This window comes from Periplaneta americana, chromosome 5 (assembly GCF_040183065.1).
Source record: "Periplaneta americana isolate PAMFEO1 chromosome 5, P.americana_PAMFEO1_priV1, whole genome shotgun sequence".
Lineage (NCBI taxonomy): Eukaryota > Metazoa > Arthropoda > Insecta > Blattodea > Blattidae > Periplaneta > Periplaneta americana.
Window position 1 is genome coordinate 57,288,747 of NC_091121.1, and position 19,916 is coordinate 57,308,662.

General features: G+C 35.5%; 1 protein-coding gene across 1 annotated transcript in view; it reads left to right on the forward strand.

The window, feature by feature from the left end:
• LOC138699660 (protein takeout-like) overlaps positions 1–13,396 on the forward strand; it is a 35,611-nt gene extending 22,215 nt beyond the window's left edge. Inside the window, exons 5-6 of the mRNA XM_069825701.1 lie at positions 4,190–4,339; positions 13,028–13,396. Of these exons, the coding sequence (XP_069681802.1) occupies positions 4,190–4,339; positions 13,028–13,194 (317 nt within the window). The 3' untranslated portion in view covers positions 13,195–13,396. The remainder of the gene's footprint in view (positions 1–4,189; positions 4,340–13,027) is intronic.
• Positions 13,397–19,916: the final 6,520 nt, after the last annotated feature.

Genomic DNA, 19,916 nt, shown 5'->3' on the forward strand with positions numbered 1-19,916 from the left:
TTTTCGCAGTATCAATTGAGACTGCATCTTCAGAGTCCAATGCAAGGAGAACATTGTTAATAGAGTCTATATGTTCGGCATAATATTCAACTGCTTCTAGCCATGTACCCCATCTAGTTAAAATTGGCTTTGGTGGCAATGGAATTTCAGGGTACATTTCTTTCAACACGTTAACTCTACTGGGAGCTTTGAGAAATACTTTTTTCACTGATGAAATCAACAAATCTACTTTAGGGAAATTGTTTCTGACCACTTCTGCCACACGATGAAATGCATGCGCCACACAAGTAAAATGATTCAATTTAGGATATACAACAGATAATGCTTGTCCAGCTTTGACCATATAAGGGGCAGCATCGCTAATAAAGAATAACACATTATCGTACATAATACCCTTTGGCCACAGGATACCCATAGCTTCGTTGAACAGTTTAACTATAGTTTTGTTATTGCACTTTTCTAGAACATCACAATGTAAAAGAATTCGTTCAGAATATTGTTCACTTAACAAACCGATAACTACATTACCAACAAGTCTACCTTCTTTGTCGGGAGTCTCATCAATGGAAACCCAAATTGAACTATCTTTAATTTCATCTCTTATCTTCTGTATTGTCTCATCGTAGATGGATGGAGCATACGTCTTCCTAAGTGTTGACTCATCCGGGATTGTATGTTGAGTATATTTTTCAAGGAATTCCCTGAAGACCTTATTCTTTAGTTTGTAGAGAGGAATATCAGCAGAGATGAGAGAACGGCACAGGTCGATGTTAAACTCAGATCTTACATTCGATGTTGTTGGTTGTGTTAAAAACAATTGTCTCTGCTTGGAATTTAGTTGTTTGTTGGCCTGATGTTTACTAGTTGTAATGTGTTGTTGCACCAGGAACTTTTGTGTAGATGATACTGCACACTGACACAAATTACAAAATAATATTTTATTGTCAGTTGATAAACCATCTTCTTTAAATTCTGAAATGTAACTTGTTAGTTTTGATTTTAAATTGACTGAATGACGTACTTTTGGCATATTTACCGTCTTTATAGTATGATTTACAAAACTGAACCTATGTGTACTATGACTGGCATTTAACTGTTGAGCTGCACAACTGAAGTCTGTTAAAAATTTTAAATTAAATTAATACAGTTTTGTAACTTACTTTCCCATTGTTGATAGGACTGCTAATTTTCAAATAACTCTGATGTTAAAGGGATTACTGAACATGTGTTTAAATCTCTATTGTTGAAATGTATTTTTAAAAGTTAATGGAATTTTGTTTTGTTTTATTGTTAAACCTAATATAATATGGACTGTTTTATATGAAATATGGAAAATATATGGAAATTAACGAAAATATGTACTAAACTCTAAAATATGGAAAAATATGGAAAATAAAAGTAGGATTTTTCAACCCTACACATTGTGAAACATAAAGATAATGCAAAATATAAATTATATTAGCTTTATAAGTAAATATGTATTTACATATAAATCCTTTCCCTGATAATAACAATAATAATAATAATAACAATAACTTACATGATCGACGAGTTCTAATAGTTTAGCTATCGTGATAGCGACATTATTTAAATTGATATTTGGATAGTCCTAATGTGTATTCAAGTAGGGTCATATTTTTAAGTGAAAAATAAACGCATCGATCACTTCAAATAATTGGGCCTATAGAGGGTGGAAGTGAAATAACCTTGCGGATTGAAATAGGAGGGAAGATAGGGTATACTTAAATGAGTAGGAAACCTATATCACCTTTTGTGATTAAATGCACGGTTAATTAGAAGATTAAGTTTGAAGTTTCAGCATACCGGCAACATCGCCGCTAGCACACTCTACTCGTGATACAGATGTAAGAGGCTAACGAACTCGGTATGCCTCAGTAGATGAGCCGCTCTCTGCCTCGACGTTGCCACTTGTTCGTATTACGCAGTTACTTCAAATTAGAGGATTTAAAAATTAAATTTACACGATAACCGTCCACGCTATTTAAATACGACAGGGGGATAAATTATTCTTTATTAGATTTCCTATCGATATGGACAAAAATCACGATCCTAATCGCAATAGTTATCGAGTAAGAGGGTGTTAAACATTTGAAAAAAAAGAGAGAAACACGTTTTTTTTTCTAAAAAACCTATGAACTTTCCACAAATATGATATTATAGTTGTTTGTTACATACAACTTGAGCTATTCGCTCTGAAAATCTGCAAGGCAATTTCACTTGCACCATATATATATATATATATATATATATATATATATATATATATATATATAGTCCACACCTGTGGAGTAACGGTCAGCGCGTCTAGCCGCGAAACCAGGTGGCCCGGGTTCGATTCCCGGTCGGGGCAAGTTACCTGGTAGAGGTTTTTTCCGGGGTTTTCCCTGAACCCAAGATAAGCAAATGCTAGGTAACTTTCGGTGCTGGACCCCGGACTCATTCCAGCGACATTATCACCTTCATCTCATTCAGACGCTAAATAACCTAAGATGTTGATAAAGCGTTGTAAAATAACCTACTATATATATATATATATATATATATATATATATGGTAATATTTTAAGCCATATGACGTATATATTTTAAACCGTAAAGATACTCATTATCGCACTACACGTATTTCATATGTTAAGGCAACAACAGTTTATATACCTCTTCTACTGATCGCATGTATTTATTTTGGATAATGTTTTAAATTATACAACGTACAAGGTTAACAGGTTGACCGTCATTCTGGCCTGCTTACATTTTTTTGCTGTTTTACGTACTTGGCTCATATAAATTGATACAAATTTCAATTTCTCCCTAGTCTACTCATATGCACATACAATGCCACGGTTCGGTAACGTGACATGTAAGGTAAAGTTTGGCAATACTGTGATTCGAGTAATAGTTCTCTTTGAGAATTTGTTACAATTTTACTGAGCGAGAGAAGGACCGGTTTTGTGAAGCAACTTGTCCACGAACATTCCTTTAATACGATGACGCGAAATCAGATGTTCTTCTCGCTCAGTAAAATTGTAATAAATTCTCAAAAAGAACTTTCACAATATTACTCCTATCACGATATTAACAACTTTTACCCTATACTTAGTCACAAATTCCGTTTCATATCACTGATTCATATGTGTCAGAGGAAAAATAATTGTTTGCATACCGTACATCTGAAGTCTGATTAGTGTAATATCCCAGATCACATATAGATTGCTCATTCCTATGTTAAAATCGGTTGCACTTTGAAGAGAACAACCGCCAGGATCGCCACCCGTCCGCCGCAAACGAACACGAGATGGCAGTACAGTCGCTAATGCAATTCAAATGGGAGTTTTGACGTGACTCCTTATGTAACAACTAGATGGCAGCATAGTAACCTGACAAAAGCTGTTACCGTCAAAGCCTATAACGCCGAGCAATCTGGGTATATATATATATATATATATATATATATATATATATATATATGATCTAGAGTAATATGTAGCTAATGGACAATGTGTGCAATGGTGGGGGAGAGGAACTGGCCATCTTATCCCATTATCTCCTGGCCTAGTTGCCTCATAAGTGGGTTCCATGTTGGTATCAGTTGTGAGTATTATAGATATATTAATTTGTCCTACAGAATTATCTGTAATATTGACACTTAATATTTTAGGAGAAAAATTCGCTCCGGCGCCGGGAATCGAACCCGGGTCCTTGGTCACGTCAACATATATATGCCTAACTTGGAGTCAGGCCACAAAGGGAAACATCGAAGGAGGAAGGTTCTATCCGGTGCTGTGGATTGAATTTGGCGTAGCTCAGTGGTCAGAGCGCTTGGTACGTAGAACCAAGGACCCGGGTTCCATCCCCGGCGCCGGAGCGAATTTTTCTCCTAAAATATTAAATATCACTTGTGAGGTTCAGACCTGCCTTCGGACAATTGACTAAACAATTACTGGTTCAATTCCGATCTAGGACTAGGATTGTTACAGGAGGAGAAGGTCGATAATCTGACATCTGTAGCTTAAATAAGAAAAGCCATTGGCCCCATATAATGGATTAGTGGAAAGTAAAACAAAAAAATATGTCCAGATTTGAGATTGTGACTAATATGGAAGTGACTGGAAGGAGAAAAAGTGGAAACGTGTCTGTACGATATCTCATTTAACCTTTTTCGTCATATGCAGGGGACAACAGGCTGACCTTCTCACACGACTACGTGCTGAAGAACATCAAAGGAGTGGATTACATGAAGACGGTGAACCCGAAAACTTCTGTGGAGCCGAAACAGATACACATCAAAATGACTGGATTGTTCAATAACGACCAGACACTTGGTGAGTTAACCTAATAATAGGCTATGTAATATAGAACAGTGTAACCAATACCTTTGATCGAAATTTGGACTGCAATGCTATGTCTCAAGGGAAGCCTTCTGTCCAAATGCGCTGTTACATTTAATTGATTACAGATCCCACAGAGTGTGAGTTAACTATCTGAAATTTGGTATGATCATTTGAAGCGAATTTATATGTATTTTGGTTTTAATTACAATATCGGAACATTACACGAAATCCCAACTAACCTAACCAGATATTACGGAACATAAAGGAACATCTTCGCATGACCTGATAGGGATATGGATCTAAGGTTTTGTACGGAATTGTCCCACGTAATATCTAACAAATCCCTGCAGACAGGATTTTAAAATATTATGTAGTTTTTTTTTTATAGATGTTTAAATATGTATTGTTAAATATATAAAATAAGCTATTACTATATTATCTAAGTAAAACACTTTAAATCAACACATGAAAAAAATCTGTCAACAGAAAAATTTGTATTACTGAATAACAGAAAAGCGTGCAGAATTTCATTACATGTCCTGAGAGTCTGCCCTTATGGCGAAACATTGCTTATGCACCATGCAATTAGAACTAAATTGGCCGATGCCCTTAGAAAGCTAAAATACACCGTCTATGAAGAAGTCTACGGAACTGCAGGATATGATAATCGACCCCACCATCAGGTTTGAAACGTATAAAGGACAGCCTGAAGATGTACATGAGGAGAAACGAGCAATCTACGTTCCAACCATCCTTTATTATAAAGATAAATACCAACTTCACGATATCAGTGTTACGGGATTGATGTGTGGAGCAAGAGGAATGATACCTAACTTCTCTTCTTAATTCTGTAAGACACTAGGACTGCACAAATCTTTTCTGAATGAATTGGCCCCCTCATAATTAGAGAGTCAGTCAAACTTTTACGGAACTACCTATATGGACTCTAATTCAGTGTACTGAAAAAAATTACGCACCATTATAATTTTTTTTCTTTTTCTTATTAGCTTTCATTGCTTCTTTACTTGTAACTTTTTTATTCTGTCAACTGCCATTGTTTGTTTGTTTGTGTACTTGTTTACATTTTTTCTTACTCTGTTATCTTTCATCATCTACTTGTTCTTGTATTGTTTGTATGCTTTGCCTAATGGCAGCCTCTAATTTGAGGAAGCTCTAGTAAATAAAAAATAAATAAAATAGTTTCTGAAAAAATGTTCCTTATTTTAGAAAATTGTAACTTTCGGCAAATGAAGCGTAAAGTTTAGGATTTTAAAGAATGGTGTGGCATAATGAGATTTAATAATTTTTAGAGGGCACTTCCTGACGGAATTTTGAAATAAAATTTTGGCAATCTAACCTTTAAACATCAGAGAATAAAATATATGTTAAATTAAAATATCAAATTGTCCACTGTTTTAATTGCCATTTTCTCTTAAGCAATAAGAGAGATAGAAAGGATTGATATTATGTTGAGAATTATTTTAATTTCTAGCCCAGTTGCAGGCACTTTTGTACAGGAAACAGTTCTCAAAACATAGTTTTAACACAATCATTAAGCTAACTTAGTTGACAGAGCTCTGGCTTACAACCACCGTGGACCCGCTCACATTTCGGCGACGGTGGAGTTGTATTTGTGGTGGACAAAGCCAAGGATTGAGCATTTTTCTCGGGGTTCTTCCAGTTTCTCCTCATGATTCCATAACACTCCCCACGATCTCCCGTTATCATGGTGAGCGTTCTTCGAGGTTTGTCCAAAGATTTTACATGGCAATGGTGGCTGATTTTGTAGATTCTGTACGATTCAAAGATCTGTATAAGAGGCACCGAAGTCCTCCACCATTCTCCTTCACCTGACTAAGATATGACGTCATTTCTGTGAGGTATACAGCACACCAAAGCCAGAGATATGGAAATTATAGAGGTATGAACGATGGAGGTGAATGCATAGTGCGGCACGCAACTGATTCCATCACGGGTGCACAAAAAGCCTATTTTTGACCTGATGTGCTTAACCTCAATATGTTTCGTATTAAAATGTTTGTGGTGTCGAAAATACCTGGAAACACTTTTGCCAACTACTATTTTACAAGCAAAATAAGTAAAATTATGTGCAATATATTGCACCACCTGCAAAGTATAAACTCTGTACTCCTTAATTATAGTAAATTACAGTAAAGGAATATTAAGGAAATGTTTATCATTGTTTTACATTTTCGATCTCACAATATTGTCCCTGCATACACAATCTACTTTATTGTTATTTGCTCATAATTTTATAATTTTTGACGTGTGACATCTATACTCGATATACTCTAATGTAAGGAATGAAAGGATTCAGTAGAATGGAAATTCGATTTTTGCCACCATAGAAGTGCTTACGTCATATCCAATAAGCTCAAATTCCTATACACCAGAAGAGTCTGCATATCCATAGGTAATTTGTTTTCTCGTGAAACTAAATGCATGATATAAGTGAGCTAGCTAGCTGCAAGTGGAAGCTTCGCGAGGGAGTCCAATTTCTTCTTTCCCGACGCGTAGGTAGGTTTCACAAGATAACGAATGGCCAATACTGTACATAACGTACTTGGAAGAGGTTATTATATTCCATGGAAGAGTTACAATTTATTTTAAAGAATATTTTCAATAATTTGTACTTTGACATTGAATTAGGATAAATAAATAAGATCTGCTACAAAGACTTACGTGCGTCAAATGAACGGAATAAAATAAGCTACAAATAACAGCCAACTCTCCAATAATAATAATAATAATAATAATAATAATAATAATAATAATAATAATAATAATAATAATAATAATAATAATAATAATAATACATTAAAACAAAATGTTACTATTAAGAGTGCAAGAACTGAAAAAAAAGAGTCATAGACAGTTAACAATTAACTAGCATACTGTATATTAGCACATGGGAATATCCCGTTAATGTTACTGTTTTTTTATCAACATATCGTCGTTGTTCCGGCAATAACTCCTATATGACATATTTATAGATTTTCAGATTTTTTGCTCTATTAAATAACTTAATAGTGATACAGCAAATAATAAAATCTCCTATATGTAATTCTATTTCTTTCTTTCGAAAATGTAAAAATTCACAATCTTCTATGCACTACTGCCATAGGAGAACAAATGTGTTTTCTCTTCTTACTGAAAAATTTCATTTTTTGCACATAGGAGTTATTGCAGAAACAACGACGATATGTGAGTATTGACAAGCTTTATTAATTTTCTATAGTATGCATGTAACTTATTGTGAACGCGGCTGTTTCTCCTCCGTGTCGAAGCTCAACTGAATAACACTATTCTATAAAATATATCACAACATCATGCCCTTGCATTAACATAAACTCTTCCAAGTAGGTTATGAATATATGATATGCGGATTCCCATTGTGTATAGGAATAGATTCGTTCACGTTGTTGACTTCATTGCTTAAGACGTAAATGTTTCCAAGGCGATAAAAATCGAGTAACACAGTACGTAAAAAATTGTTGCACTAAATAAAGAACATAAAACAATAAGCAATTTGCAGACAAAACAACAAGAACATAATCTAACTTTCATCAAAGCAGACAAAGGAAATTACACAGTAATCCTACACAAACAAGACTTACACAATCAGATAGAAACATATTTCAAGGAGAACAACATCACAGAACTCAAAAACAACCCCACTACACAATAATGTTAATTTTACAGGAGAAGGAAAAAAAAACTGTCTTCATACTGGTTTATGTCGATTTAATTTTCTTCTGTAGGAATTATTCTAATGGAAGAAGTACTTATGTCTCTTTTCCCAAGCGAGCAGATGTTCCGTAAGTTGCCAATAAATTAATAAAAAATGTTTGTGGAAACTGACTTATGCCACTTCTCCCAAGCATTGCAGAACTAAAACCAATCAAACCAGAAGCACCTAAACTAAATACACTACCGAAAATACATAAAGAAAACATACCCATCAGACCATTAGTCAATCATCGAAATACACCAACATACAAACTGGCCCATACATGGACAAAATCATAAGAAACAGCATAAAATTCGAAAAAACAGACAACAATAAAAAAACAACATAGATCTAGTGAATAAAATAAAAGACAAACATATCCCACACAGTACATTAGCAACTTTCGACATAACTAACGTATACACAAACATACCCATAAAAGATACACTACAGATACTAGAACAAATGCTCAAAAACAACAACACACCACAAGAACACATTAAAGCAATCATCCACATCACAGACATCATCACAAAACAAAACTACTTCATACACAATAACAAATTTCACACTCAAACCGAAAGCCTATCCACGGGATCACCCATTTCCGCATACTAGCAAAAATATTCATACACCACATAGAACAGACATACATAATAAACAAAGACAACAATAAACACGCAGACAACATCATATATTGGCACAGATACGTAGATGACATGCTAATACTATACAAAGTAAACAAAAGACAGCTCCAAAACCTGCATCAACACATAAACAAAATACGCCCAAAGCTACAGTACACATTAGAAATTGAAAACAACAAATCCATAAATTTTCTAGACATCACAATAACAAAAGTCGACAACAAACATACATTCAAAGTCTACAGAAAACTCACAACATACATACATACATACATACATACATACATACATACATACATACATACATACATACATACATACATACATACATACATACATACATACATACATACATACATACATACACACACAACACATCCAACCAACCAACACAACAGAAACAAGCTGCATTCCGAATGATGGTACACAGAATATTCAACATAACAATGAACCAACAGGATTACAAAGAAGAGCTAAACACAGTCAATACATAGCACAAGAAAACCGGTACAACCCCAACATAATAGACAACATAATACGAAAGACAAAACATAATCACAAAAAACATAGGAATACAACACAAAAACAAGAATACAAAATACATCACACTAACATACGAAAACAAAAACACACACAAGATTGCAACTTCATTCAAGAATTTAATTACAACATCGCATATAGAACAAATAATACTCTACAAAAACATCTTAACACGCAAACAATACAAACAAACAAATACAACCACACAGGCGTATACCAGTGGCGTATACTGGTTTAAGGGTCTGGGCTACCACTGACCCTATCATTACACAAAATATATTTTAAAGTCCCTATAATAAAATTCCTTACCTATTTATATGTGAATTCCAGACGTCTTAATTGGGACGAAAATACTTTGATGACTTCGTCATTGAAATTACAGTTGGGCCGCTTGCGAAGTTTCTGTAGAAATGACTTTTCAATGGACATCAGTGCCAAGCCGGATAAACGTTCTTGTGTATGAGTTGATCTACAGTAGGATTTTATTCTCTTCAGCAAAGAAAATGTTCTTTCTACCGATGCTGACGTAGCTGGTATTGTCACAATTAATGTTGCCAATTTAAGGACTTCAGGAATAACTTGGTTCAGCTGGTTTTCATATATGGCAGATAATATTTCATGGATAGGTTTGTTCGAAAAATCAAAGACTTCTGCTGAATATATTACACTTAATTCATTTTTCAAACGTACTTGATCAAAGTGACTGTTATAGGACTGAAATAATTTGTTTAGTGCCTCATTCCGGAAGTTTTCTCTATAAGCAGAAAATTTTTGAGAATCTAGAAGATGTGTGAACTGAAGCTTTCCATAGTCAGAAAATCTGTCAGTAATTTCCATGTGCATACGATCTAGTATGCTGTAGTACAGCTGCCTGTATTTCAATTCATCATCTCCTTTTCTTCGCTTTAATGGTGTTCCATTGTATTGTCTAAAGAATTTTCATTTTCCATATTACTCCATATGGACGGAAACCCACTATGTCTGAACTCGGATATAGTATATTTTAACTTTGATACCTCTTGCAAGCAGTATACTGTGTCTAGACTTTTTGTCTGAAGAATATTGTAGAGCACATCTGTACGAGTATGTGCGAACACACTAGCATAGACTTCAAGAAGAAATATATTCTGAAAATGTGTGAAAAAATACAAATATCCTTGAGCCTGCACAATTACATCATCATCCCAGTTTTCTTCAGAGTCATTACAAATGATATTTTCAAAGAAAGCAGTCAGTTGTTCTCTGTATTCCTTTACTGTATTTACAAGCCGAGATGTAAAATTCCATCTAGTTGGTGCTACTTTTGGGAGTTTCTTTTTCATAAATTCCTTGAGTTTTTCTGATCTTTTAGGAGATGATGAGAAAAATGCAGCTAAACCCGACAGTGTTTTGAAAAAAATGCGGCATTCTGGAATGGATAAAGTAGTTTGTTGCAAAACTAAATTGAGAACATGGCTGTAACAATGGACAAATGGTGCTTGAGGATACTTTTCTTGAACTTTTGTTTTTAAGCCATTAATATTTCCCGCCATAACTGAAGCACCATCGTATGTCTGTGCAATTAACTTATTGCCGACATTGTATTCTGCTATAACACCTTCCACATGCTGAAACAAAGCAGCAGCAGTTTTGCCCGAACTGACATTTGTGAATCCTATAAACCGTTCTTGAACATTGGCAGTATTGTCGACGTATCTTAAAACAGTGGACAATTGACTCTGATTAGAGCAGTCACTTGTTTCATCAACAACAATGGCCACAAAAGGTGCTTCTTCTATTTCAGATTTTATGTTCTTTATCATAACCCCACTTATAGCAAATATTAAGTCATTCTGAATTGCGGGAGAAGTACCACGGAATACTGTTGAACTCTCAAGATGATTGGCCAGTAAATGGTCAAATTCACTTAAGGAACTTAAATATTCAATATAATTTCCTCTATTGTCTGATTCCACACTCTCATTATGACCCCGAAAAGCCAATTCTTGTTTTCCTAGAAAGCAGACTGCGTTAATAAAACGCAGTAAAATCTCCCGATTTTTTTTTTCACAAGAGCATTGTGTTGGTTGATGTCTAGAGCTTTTTGCTTATCTAGCTGTAAATCAATTCTTGTCTTCCCAAAGTTTGCAAAGTTCATGCTACTATAAATATGAGCTTTTGATTTGTCGTGTTTTAGGACTGCCTTTCGAAGGGAGTTCATATTAGAAAACCCCTCTTTTGACCACACATTAGTTTCGCGGCTAAATAACAAACATGGCCAGCAAAATAGTTTAGACAGTTTAGAACTACCACACAACCAATTCCACTTAACATATGATGTTGAAGTGAAATGGCGTGTGTACTCACGCTGTTTTTCTTTTACGTCCATGGACAAATTTAACTCAGGAGTTGGTCTTTCCATTTTCACAATTTCAACTTTCTCGTTGTATGTACGACGGTTAAAAGGCACTTTTAATAAACCTTCTATTACACAGTCATTTTCAACACAAACCTCTCCAGAAACTTGTTCTGCCATATTTTTCACAATATCACTTAATTGGGAAATTAAAAACTTAATAATTCACAATTAATATAACTCTTAGACACTCGAACAAATCACAAATTTAAAATACTGCACTGCAAGAACACAATCACATTAATGAGCTAGCGTACTAAGATTTTGTTGCTTCGCGCCTTCCAAGAAACCGATCACGAGAGCGGCAACTCACCCACCTACATTGCACGATAGAAACTGAAGGGAGTGGGGGACGGGCAGTTGTGCGACATGAGCGGAACGGTCACAGGCTACCCTTCGCGGCAACGGTTTCTCCAGTGATGCCGCCTTGACAACTTGTTTCTTTTCGAGAGCAGAGAGCGCATATAAATCTAACAATTACTTTAATTTTAATTACTGTGGTAAAACTAATACGATAATACAAAATTATTACATTATGTTATATTATAAACTTTTTCTTTTGTAATTTCCTTGAGCTACCGCCGGTAGCCCCGGTAGTCCGCAAAATACGCCCCTGGCGTATACAAACTCAAGTGTAACACCTGCAACAACTTCTACATAGGACAGACAGACAGATAATTTCAAACACGTTACAAAGAACACATCACAGCCACAACAAAACTACAAAACACATCCACATATGCAGAACAAGTCACAAATGCTAACCACACCTACAAAAACTTCAATACAGGCATGGAAATTCTACACATCCAACCAAAAATCCAGAAACTAAAAACACTAGAACAATACGAAATATACAGACACACAAAAACGCAACCCAACGATATTCTCAACACACAACTCAATTTCAGAACACACACATTCTTTGACTCCACATTACACTACACAAACTCCACAGGAAACAAAACAAAAGGCGCTAAGACCAGCAACAACCAGTTCTGAAGAAGGCTCATAACAGGCCGAAACATGTTAACCAGGTACGATAGAATTTAACACGAGAAAGTCATATAATACATATTCCGAAGTGATACAGTGTTAAAAGTTGTGTAATAAAAATGTATAAATCCTTTAATTTTTTCTACTAATGTACTTCGAATATATTACATTACATATCAAAAAATTAGGATTATGCTGTAAATTACTATTTATGCTAAATAATTCTTTCAAACGCAACTCACCAAACTACAACTCGAGTACCACTAGTGGCTCGCGGACTAATGTTTGCGAATATACATTTTCCACTAAATAATGAATGTATTAACTACAAAGTGTAATATATATTTCAGGAACACAAATGAGCAAGTTCATCCAAGAAAATTCGAGAGAAGTTTACGACACGATGTCGCCGGGGATATTCGAAGCTTTCGCCCAAGCTATCGGCGCCATCGTCGACAAGATTGCCCGAGCCATGTCGTTCCAAGACGCCTTCCCAGAGCATCTACCACACAACTAGTGACAACAAAAAAAACCTCCTCAACGAGCTCAAAATATTTACGTATAATCAAATACAGCTTTTGGTGAAAAATGATACCGGTACCAACAGATTTGTTGCATGCAGTATTGACTTAATTTCTGATTGCAAATATAAAGTTTCTAAGAATAAAAATTGAAAAATTGTATGTGTTTTCAATATTAAATATAATTTCTGAATCGAATGACGGTAAAGACACATTATTGATTTTTATACCATCGACCAGTAAGGAAACAGCCGAGACAATATAATTAAAATGGTTGATCATCCTTCATAGTCATTTGTTATATTTAAATCCATCAATCAGCTCAGTTCAGCAAAGTGAAGTGAGTTCGATATGTACAATGAATGTAGAGTTCATGCCAAGAGGAAGACATTCCGAGAAGGAAACGTGGGAGTGAGATCGCTGAATTCTCGTCGATATTGTTTTGCAAACACGGTCAGGTCACCTCAAATATCTCATGGCGCTCCATGCACGAGAGCCTGAGTAACTCTATGACAGGTCATTTTTAAGATCTTGGAATGAAGAAAATGTGCCTATGTAAACTTTAAGTATATGGTAACTTTTATTTTCAACAATAATGTGAGTTTTAATTCTAACTTTAATCACACACCCGTCAACAAAGGGTATTCCACTCAACACTGCAACACAGTAGTCGTTATTGCACTCCACAAAATGACAATGAGTATTCACGTGCATTATTGACAAGAACAACAATGTACTCCTAACTTCAACTACTGTTCACAAAGCACTATTTACAAAACAAAAATGTCAGTTCTCAGTTCACAGTTCGTTCGCCTTGGCTAGTTCTTCTAGCTCACTCACTCAAGTTCACGGTATATCGAACCCCAAGCCTTCCAGATACAGTTCACTGCACTTCGAACCCAAGACTTCCGGAAACGCCACACTCGCCTGGACGCTGCCACAGTTGCGGACCCACTCAAGTTCATTGCACGTCGAACCCAGATCCTCGCCTGATCGCTGCCACAGTTGCGGTCCTCCTCACGTCGAACCCCGGTCTCGAAGGCTGGCTTCCTTGCTCGCTCGCTGCTGATTCACTGACTGACAGAACTAAACTGACTCTTCTGGCTCACTTGCCCCTTTTTATTTATTAGATTACACGTTCTCGAATGTACTGCGTCGCGTAGCTTCTACAACGCGTGGCTTTGCGAACCTTCCAGATATCCCCCCCAACCCCTTGCTCCTTCTGCTCCGTGTCACGCCGCACCTTCCTTCGCACTAGACGCGCGCGCAACTTCCCCAACGCGACTAGGTCTTCCAACATGGCGCCACAATATTTTCGATTTGCTGCAACAATTAAAGAAATTGTAAAGGACAAATTAATAATCTAAATTAAGCGAACTATAAGGCATTCAATTCAGCATTCCTTCAAGATTCAGTGGTAAAATTAATTTATGCATGGCTATAATAAATCTTGTGATAAATATTGTCAAAAGTGTTACTGTATGTTTTGCCATATTTTTTGTACGCGTTCGTAACCCTCTGTCCTTAAGAGTTAAATAATACGTAGGGCTATTTTATCTCACCCTATTGTCACAGTGTACTGTTTAATAAACTGTCAGAAATATCTCATTTCTTCACATATGAATTAATTATATATTAGAGTTATCTCAATCTGAGAACTAATTTGTTAATTAGCAACAAATATTTCATCTATATCCGACCGGTAACTTAGCAACTAAGGAATTTTTACATAATGGCAGGACTTTAAACAATTCACTGTGGCTAATATTATCTATCAGGAGAAAATTAATTACAATAATTATTGTTAGGATAAGAAAAAACATTGTGCATTACACTTAGCTAAAAGTCCACTGTGTGTTCATGAAAAATATGATACAAATAATGGTAAATTTAAGCCACTTACGAGATAAATAACTACTACACAACATATTATCCTAATATAACAGCCCGTTGCTATGTAAATATTTCATCAATATTATCCTTTATAATGATGTTACCATTGCTAGAAACGTCTGGATATTTCAATTTTTGTCGTTTAAGTTACTCGATGCCCTACTAACGAGTAGAGATGGGATAAACTGTTCTTTTTAAGAAACAGTTTCGACTGTAACTGTTTCATGAACGAAGCTGTTCCAAAATAACAGTTGCAAAGAATCAGTTTCATAAGAATATGTTTACAACATCAGTAGATCAACTGTTCCAAGTGTTCCAACTGTTTCAACTTCTCCTCTGCTTCAGGAACATGTTTCAAAGCCCTTGAATCGTCTTTAAATCAGCTGTTCAGTGTATTATGACGACGAAAGTCATTTTTCGTAGGTTACTGTTAAGGGTACAGTAAATAACAATTCAAAATGAATCGATTTTGGTAAAAATAATGCACATAACCCTAGGAGAGTTTAATAAAGATAAGATATTAGCGGACGATATTTTTCGCGGTATATTAATAATTAACACTATGTCAGGGCACCATGAACATATTCTCCATCAATGGATAGTTAATAATTAGGAGATTTATTAGAGAATTTGATTCGTACAATTAAATTGCGCGACCCTACATAGGCTACTGTTGCACGAAGGCCGTGTGGAACATGGATAATATTATATCTACTTTCGATTGGAGGTCAATGATAGCGCTACACGTGACCTTTGCAGATAGCAAAGAGGAAAACTGTTTAGAAATTGAACTGTTTATCTCTTGGAACCATGTGGAACGTTGATGTGATCACTGGAGCAGTGTAACACTCATTGGAACTGTTGGAACAGGTTAAATCACGAAACTGTTTCGTATCGAAATAGTTTCAAATAAACTGTTCCAGCTATTTTCACCCATCTCTACTAACGAGTGGTTCTTGTAAATATAAAGGATAACTTTATAAATTAAATATCCTATTTAATACTCCATAATTATGATATGGGAGGCAAAGGCTAATTGGGATTTCTCGGTCTTTGATCGGGTCAAAACCCTGACAACTGATATTTAACCCTTGCGGTGAATTTCGGTGAGGTCCGGAATTAGTCAAATCCACTCTCCTCACCTCAACGCCGGGGCCCTCTAGGATATTTTAAGATGCGGAAGAGAGAGTGGTGTGCGGAAAGCAACGGGAAACTACAACATTTACATTTCCCAAAAAAGCTGCAAAGATGATCAGATGATAGACGACATTAAGATATACGGATCATATGCAGAAGAAGGCAGAAAATAGGAAAGACTGGAGAATGTTGCGTTTGCAGTGAAAGACCTGCCCTTGAGCAGAACACCATAAATAAATGAAATTATAATATTTATGATAACGTCATTTTGATAAAATATTGTATGCCACACGGAAGTAAACAGATTTCATTCACTCATGGAAATTATCCTAAATATTCCACTTGCGAATAAAATCCTACTTTATCTCTTGTAGTATAAATACTATTATTTCTATGTTATAATAATATAATATTAATATCTCGTGAATACTTTTTGGATTGTACAACATTTTGAATTCTACATGCCGCTGTTCTGCAATATTTCATTATTTTCCCAGTGTCATTTTATTTATTTTTTCCTATGAGGATACATTTATTAGTCGCTTTTCCTTTGTCGATGCTTTCAACAGGATGGTTCACATGTTTTAAATACTATCCATGTCCAGTGAACTACGAGACTAAACCACACGTGGAAACATATTGCCTGTCAAGAATTTGGACACAAATTTATCGGTATGACAGTGTGTCCTATCTTGCAGGGACCAGTAAGCGCTTTTTGGAAACCACATTTCAGTCACTGGAGGTAATGAAGAGTGAACATGAATGTATTGGGCCTGAAGTATTATTTCTATTAAATATAAGCTTCAAAAGCCATTACACCCCACACCATCACAGACTGATAATGTTTTACTGTCTATTACACAATCCTCAGAGTACTGCGCTAAAAAACTGTGCACTATCCATCAATACCTTGAGTATTGCTTCAGCACTGAAACAAACCTGAGGAAAGATAAATCAAAGTATAAGGATAAAAGGTAGATGCAATAACTTCATTAACACAGATATCGTTTCCAGTTAAATGCTTACTAGCTTCGAATAATCAATAGTGAAATATTCATACTGGTTTGTCCGTTGAAGTCTCTTTACTTTCATTCTACAAGTTAGTTTTCCCTATTTCTATAGTTGAAGTCCAGGGAAGTCAATTTTTGTCTCAACGTTCTCTCACTTACTTCTACCCTAGTTTTTCAGATTCTTTATTCACACCCACTTCAGCCAATGCGCCATTGTTAAATTTTCTGAATTACTCATTAGGCCTATCTCAGGAAATACTGAATATATCATATTGAAATTTTTGTAGGATAAAGATACAAGGTTTATAAGCAAACTGACGCATATTTATCAAGAAATACAACTTGTAAAAAAAGATTCGAACTTCTAAAAACATTTAATATTTAAGGAGAAAAATTCGCTCCGGCGCCGGGGATCAAACCCGAGTCCTTGGTTCTACGTACCAAGCGCTCTGACCACTGAGCTACGCCGAATTCAATCCCCGGCGCCGGAGCGAATTTTTCTCCTTAAATATTAAGTGTCAATAATACAGATAAATTCTGTAGGAGAAATTAATATAATCTATAATATTCTCTTAGCTAGCAGTGCATAATAACTGCGGATTCCCGGCCAACAAGTCATTCAGCTAAGTGCGCTCCTATTATAATGGCAGTTGACATTGGATATATACGTCAACACATATATGCCTAAGTTGGAGTTAGGACACAAAAGGGAAACATCGAAGGAGGAGAATTCGATCCGGTGCTGTGGCTTGAATTCGGCGTAGCTCAGTGGTCAGAGCGCTTGGTACGTAGAACCAAGGACCCGGCTTAGATCCCCGGCGCCGGAGCGAATTTTTCTCCTTAAATATTGAGTGTCAATATTACAGATAAATTCTGTAGGACAAATTAATATAGTCTATAATATTCTAAAGCCATGTTAATTTAATTTTGTTTTTTTTTTTATGCAAATGCTCCACTTCCTGAGAAACTATGAATGATAGATGGATGGCCGTATATGGCAGCCAATCGCCACTTAAATCTGCTGTTGTAATCCTTCTAATTTCTTTCCAACATTCTTTAGCGCTCTTGAATCTTGGGATGACAACAGCCTTTTCCTGTAACACCGCCCAGTATTTTTAGCACGAAAATGTGCCTTTCCTCATATTTGTATGCCCATTTCGAAATTCAATCTTTTGTATTGCTTTTTTATATTTGAAGTTGAGACCTGTTAAACTGTTTGTTTCACTAAGGAGGACACAATATGGCTTTATTTTTATTTTCGATATAGACTTTAGCTTTACTCATTCTGAAAACTCACTAAAAATTGGGATAAAATTATTATTAAAAAATTCTGGTGTTTCTCCAAGTAAATGACACAATAACTCACAATTAAATTTAATAATATAAATTAATCTCACCTTGTTGCATTGGAGCAAATACAACACAAGAAAATCAGGAAAACGTTTCAGAAAACAAAATCGAAAGCTTATTAAGTTAACGCACCTATCTAACTGTACACTACAATATATATTTTTTACCTTGTTATTGTTGTATCGTGCAATAATGAAGATAGTTTTCTTTGTTTAAAACTGAGTCGGTTTCTCTCACTTTTTCCAGTAAAGCCTTGACGTTTGCATCAGATTGTTGATGTATACCGGAACAGTTCCATAGAAATATAGTATGACATTTTTGTACGATTTCTTCATAACAATCGTACCATAAAAGAAGGAAGATTCTCTGTTTAATGTATACTCCAGTGCCACGAACTAAACTGAATTGCACTGATGGAAGTCAGCTGTATACTAATGCTCTAACCTTGACGTTCCTTCAGCCTGTGTTATCTGTCCATACTATGCAACACAAAACTTTCGATGCTCGATCCAGGGAAAATGTGCACAGTATTTCCTCTGCAATCGCATCTAATCTACTTCAGTAAAAGGTCGAAAGCATATGCATATACCTGAGCTAGCCTGTTTCCCTGCTAATGTTCTGTATATCGCCACGTATTGGCAAGCAGAATAGCACGGAGTCGATTTTGGAAGGAGAGAACAGATTTTCTTCTGTCATCGTTTTTAGTTTCTTTCTTCCTAGTCTGCTCCAACCTCAGCCTTCCACTTTGCTTGGAAATCATCAGTGTGTGCATGAAGATTTAAAGTAATGTATTTTTTAGGCATTGGTAATTCCATTTCGGTTAGAACGAACAAAAAACCGTGTATTAGTATGGCCCACTGTTCGCTCCAATCCGCCTAAGTTGCCTGATCTGTTATTCTTTAAACCGCCACAGAAATTAACAATCCAAAGATTAAAATTTGGAGGTATTGTGTGGTTTTAGAAGCAAAGCCGAATAACATATTCCTTAGAGCGTTATGAAGTTAAGTTTGTATTATTTTTTTCACGATCCCATGTGTCGAGTTTAAATATAACAGAAATAAACAACAAAACGACTCTAGAAGAGGTTATTTTAATATTGTACATGCATTTTTGATACTATTAATTTAAATTTATTATTTATTTAAATAATGTAACGTCTATTTACCCAATTTTAATGTAGTCAATATGTTTTTCTTCTTGTTATGAAGGCTAAATGTGCAAAGTTTGGCAAATGCGGTCAAAGCATGTATATTTGTATAGAAAACATACATATTGAGGCGGTCCATTCCAAACCGTATTAAGTCCACTCACAGACGAAATTGAGTTTT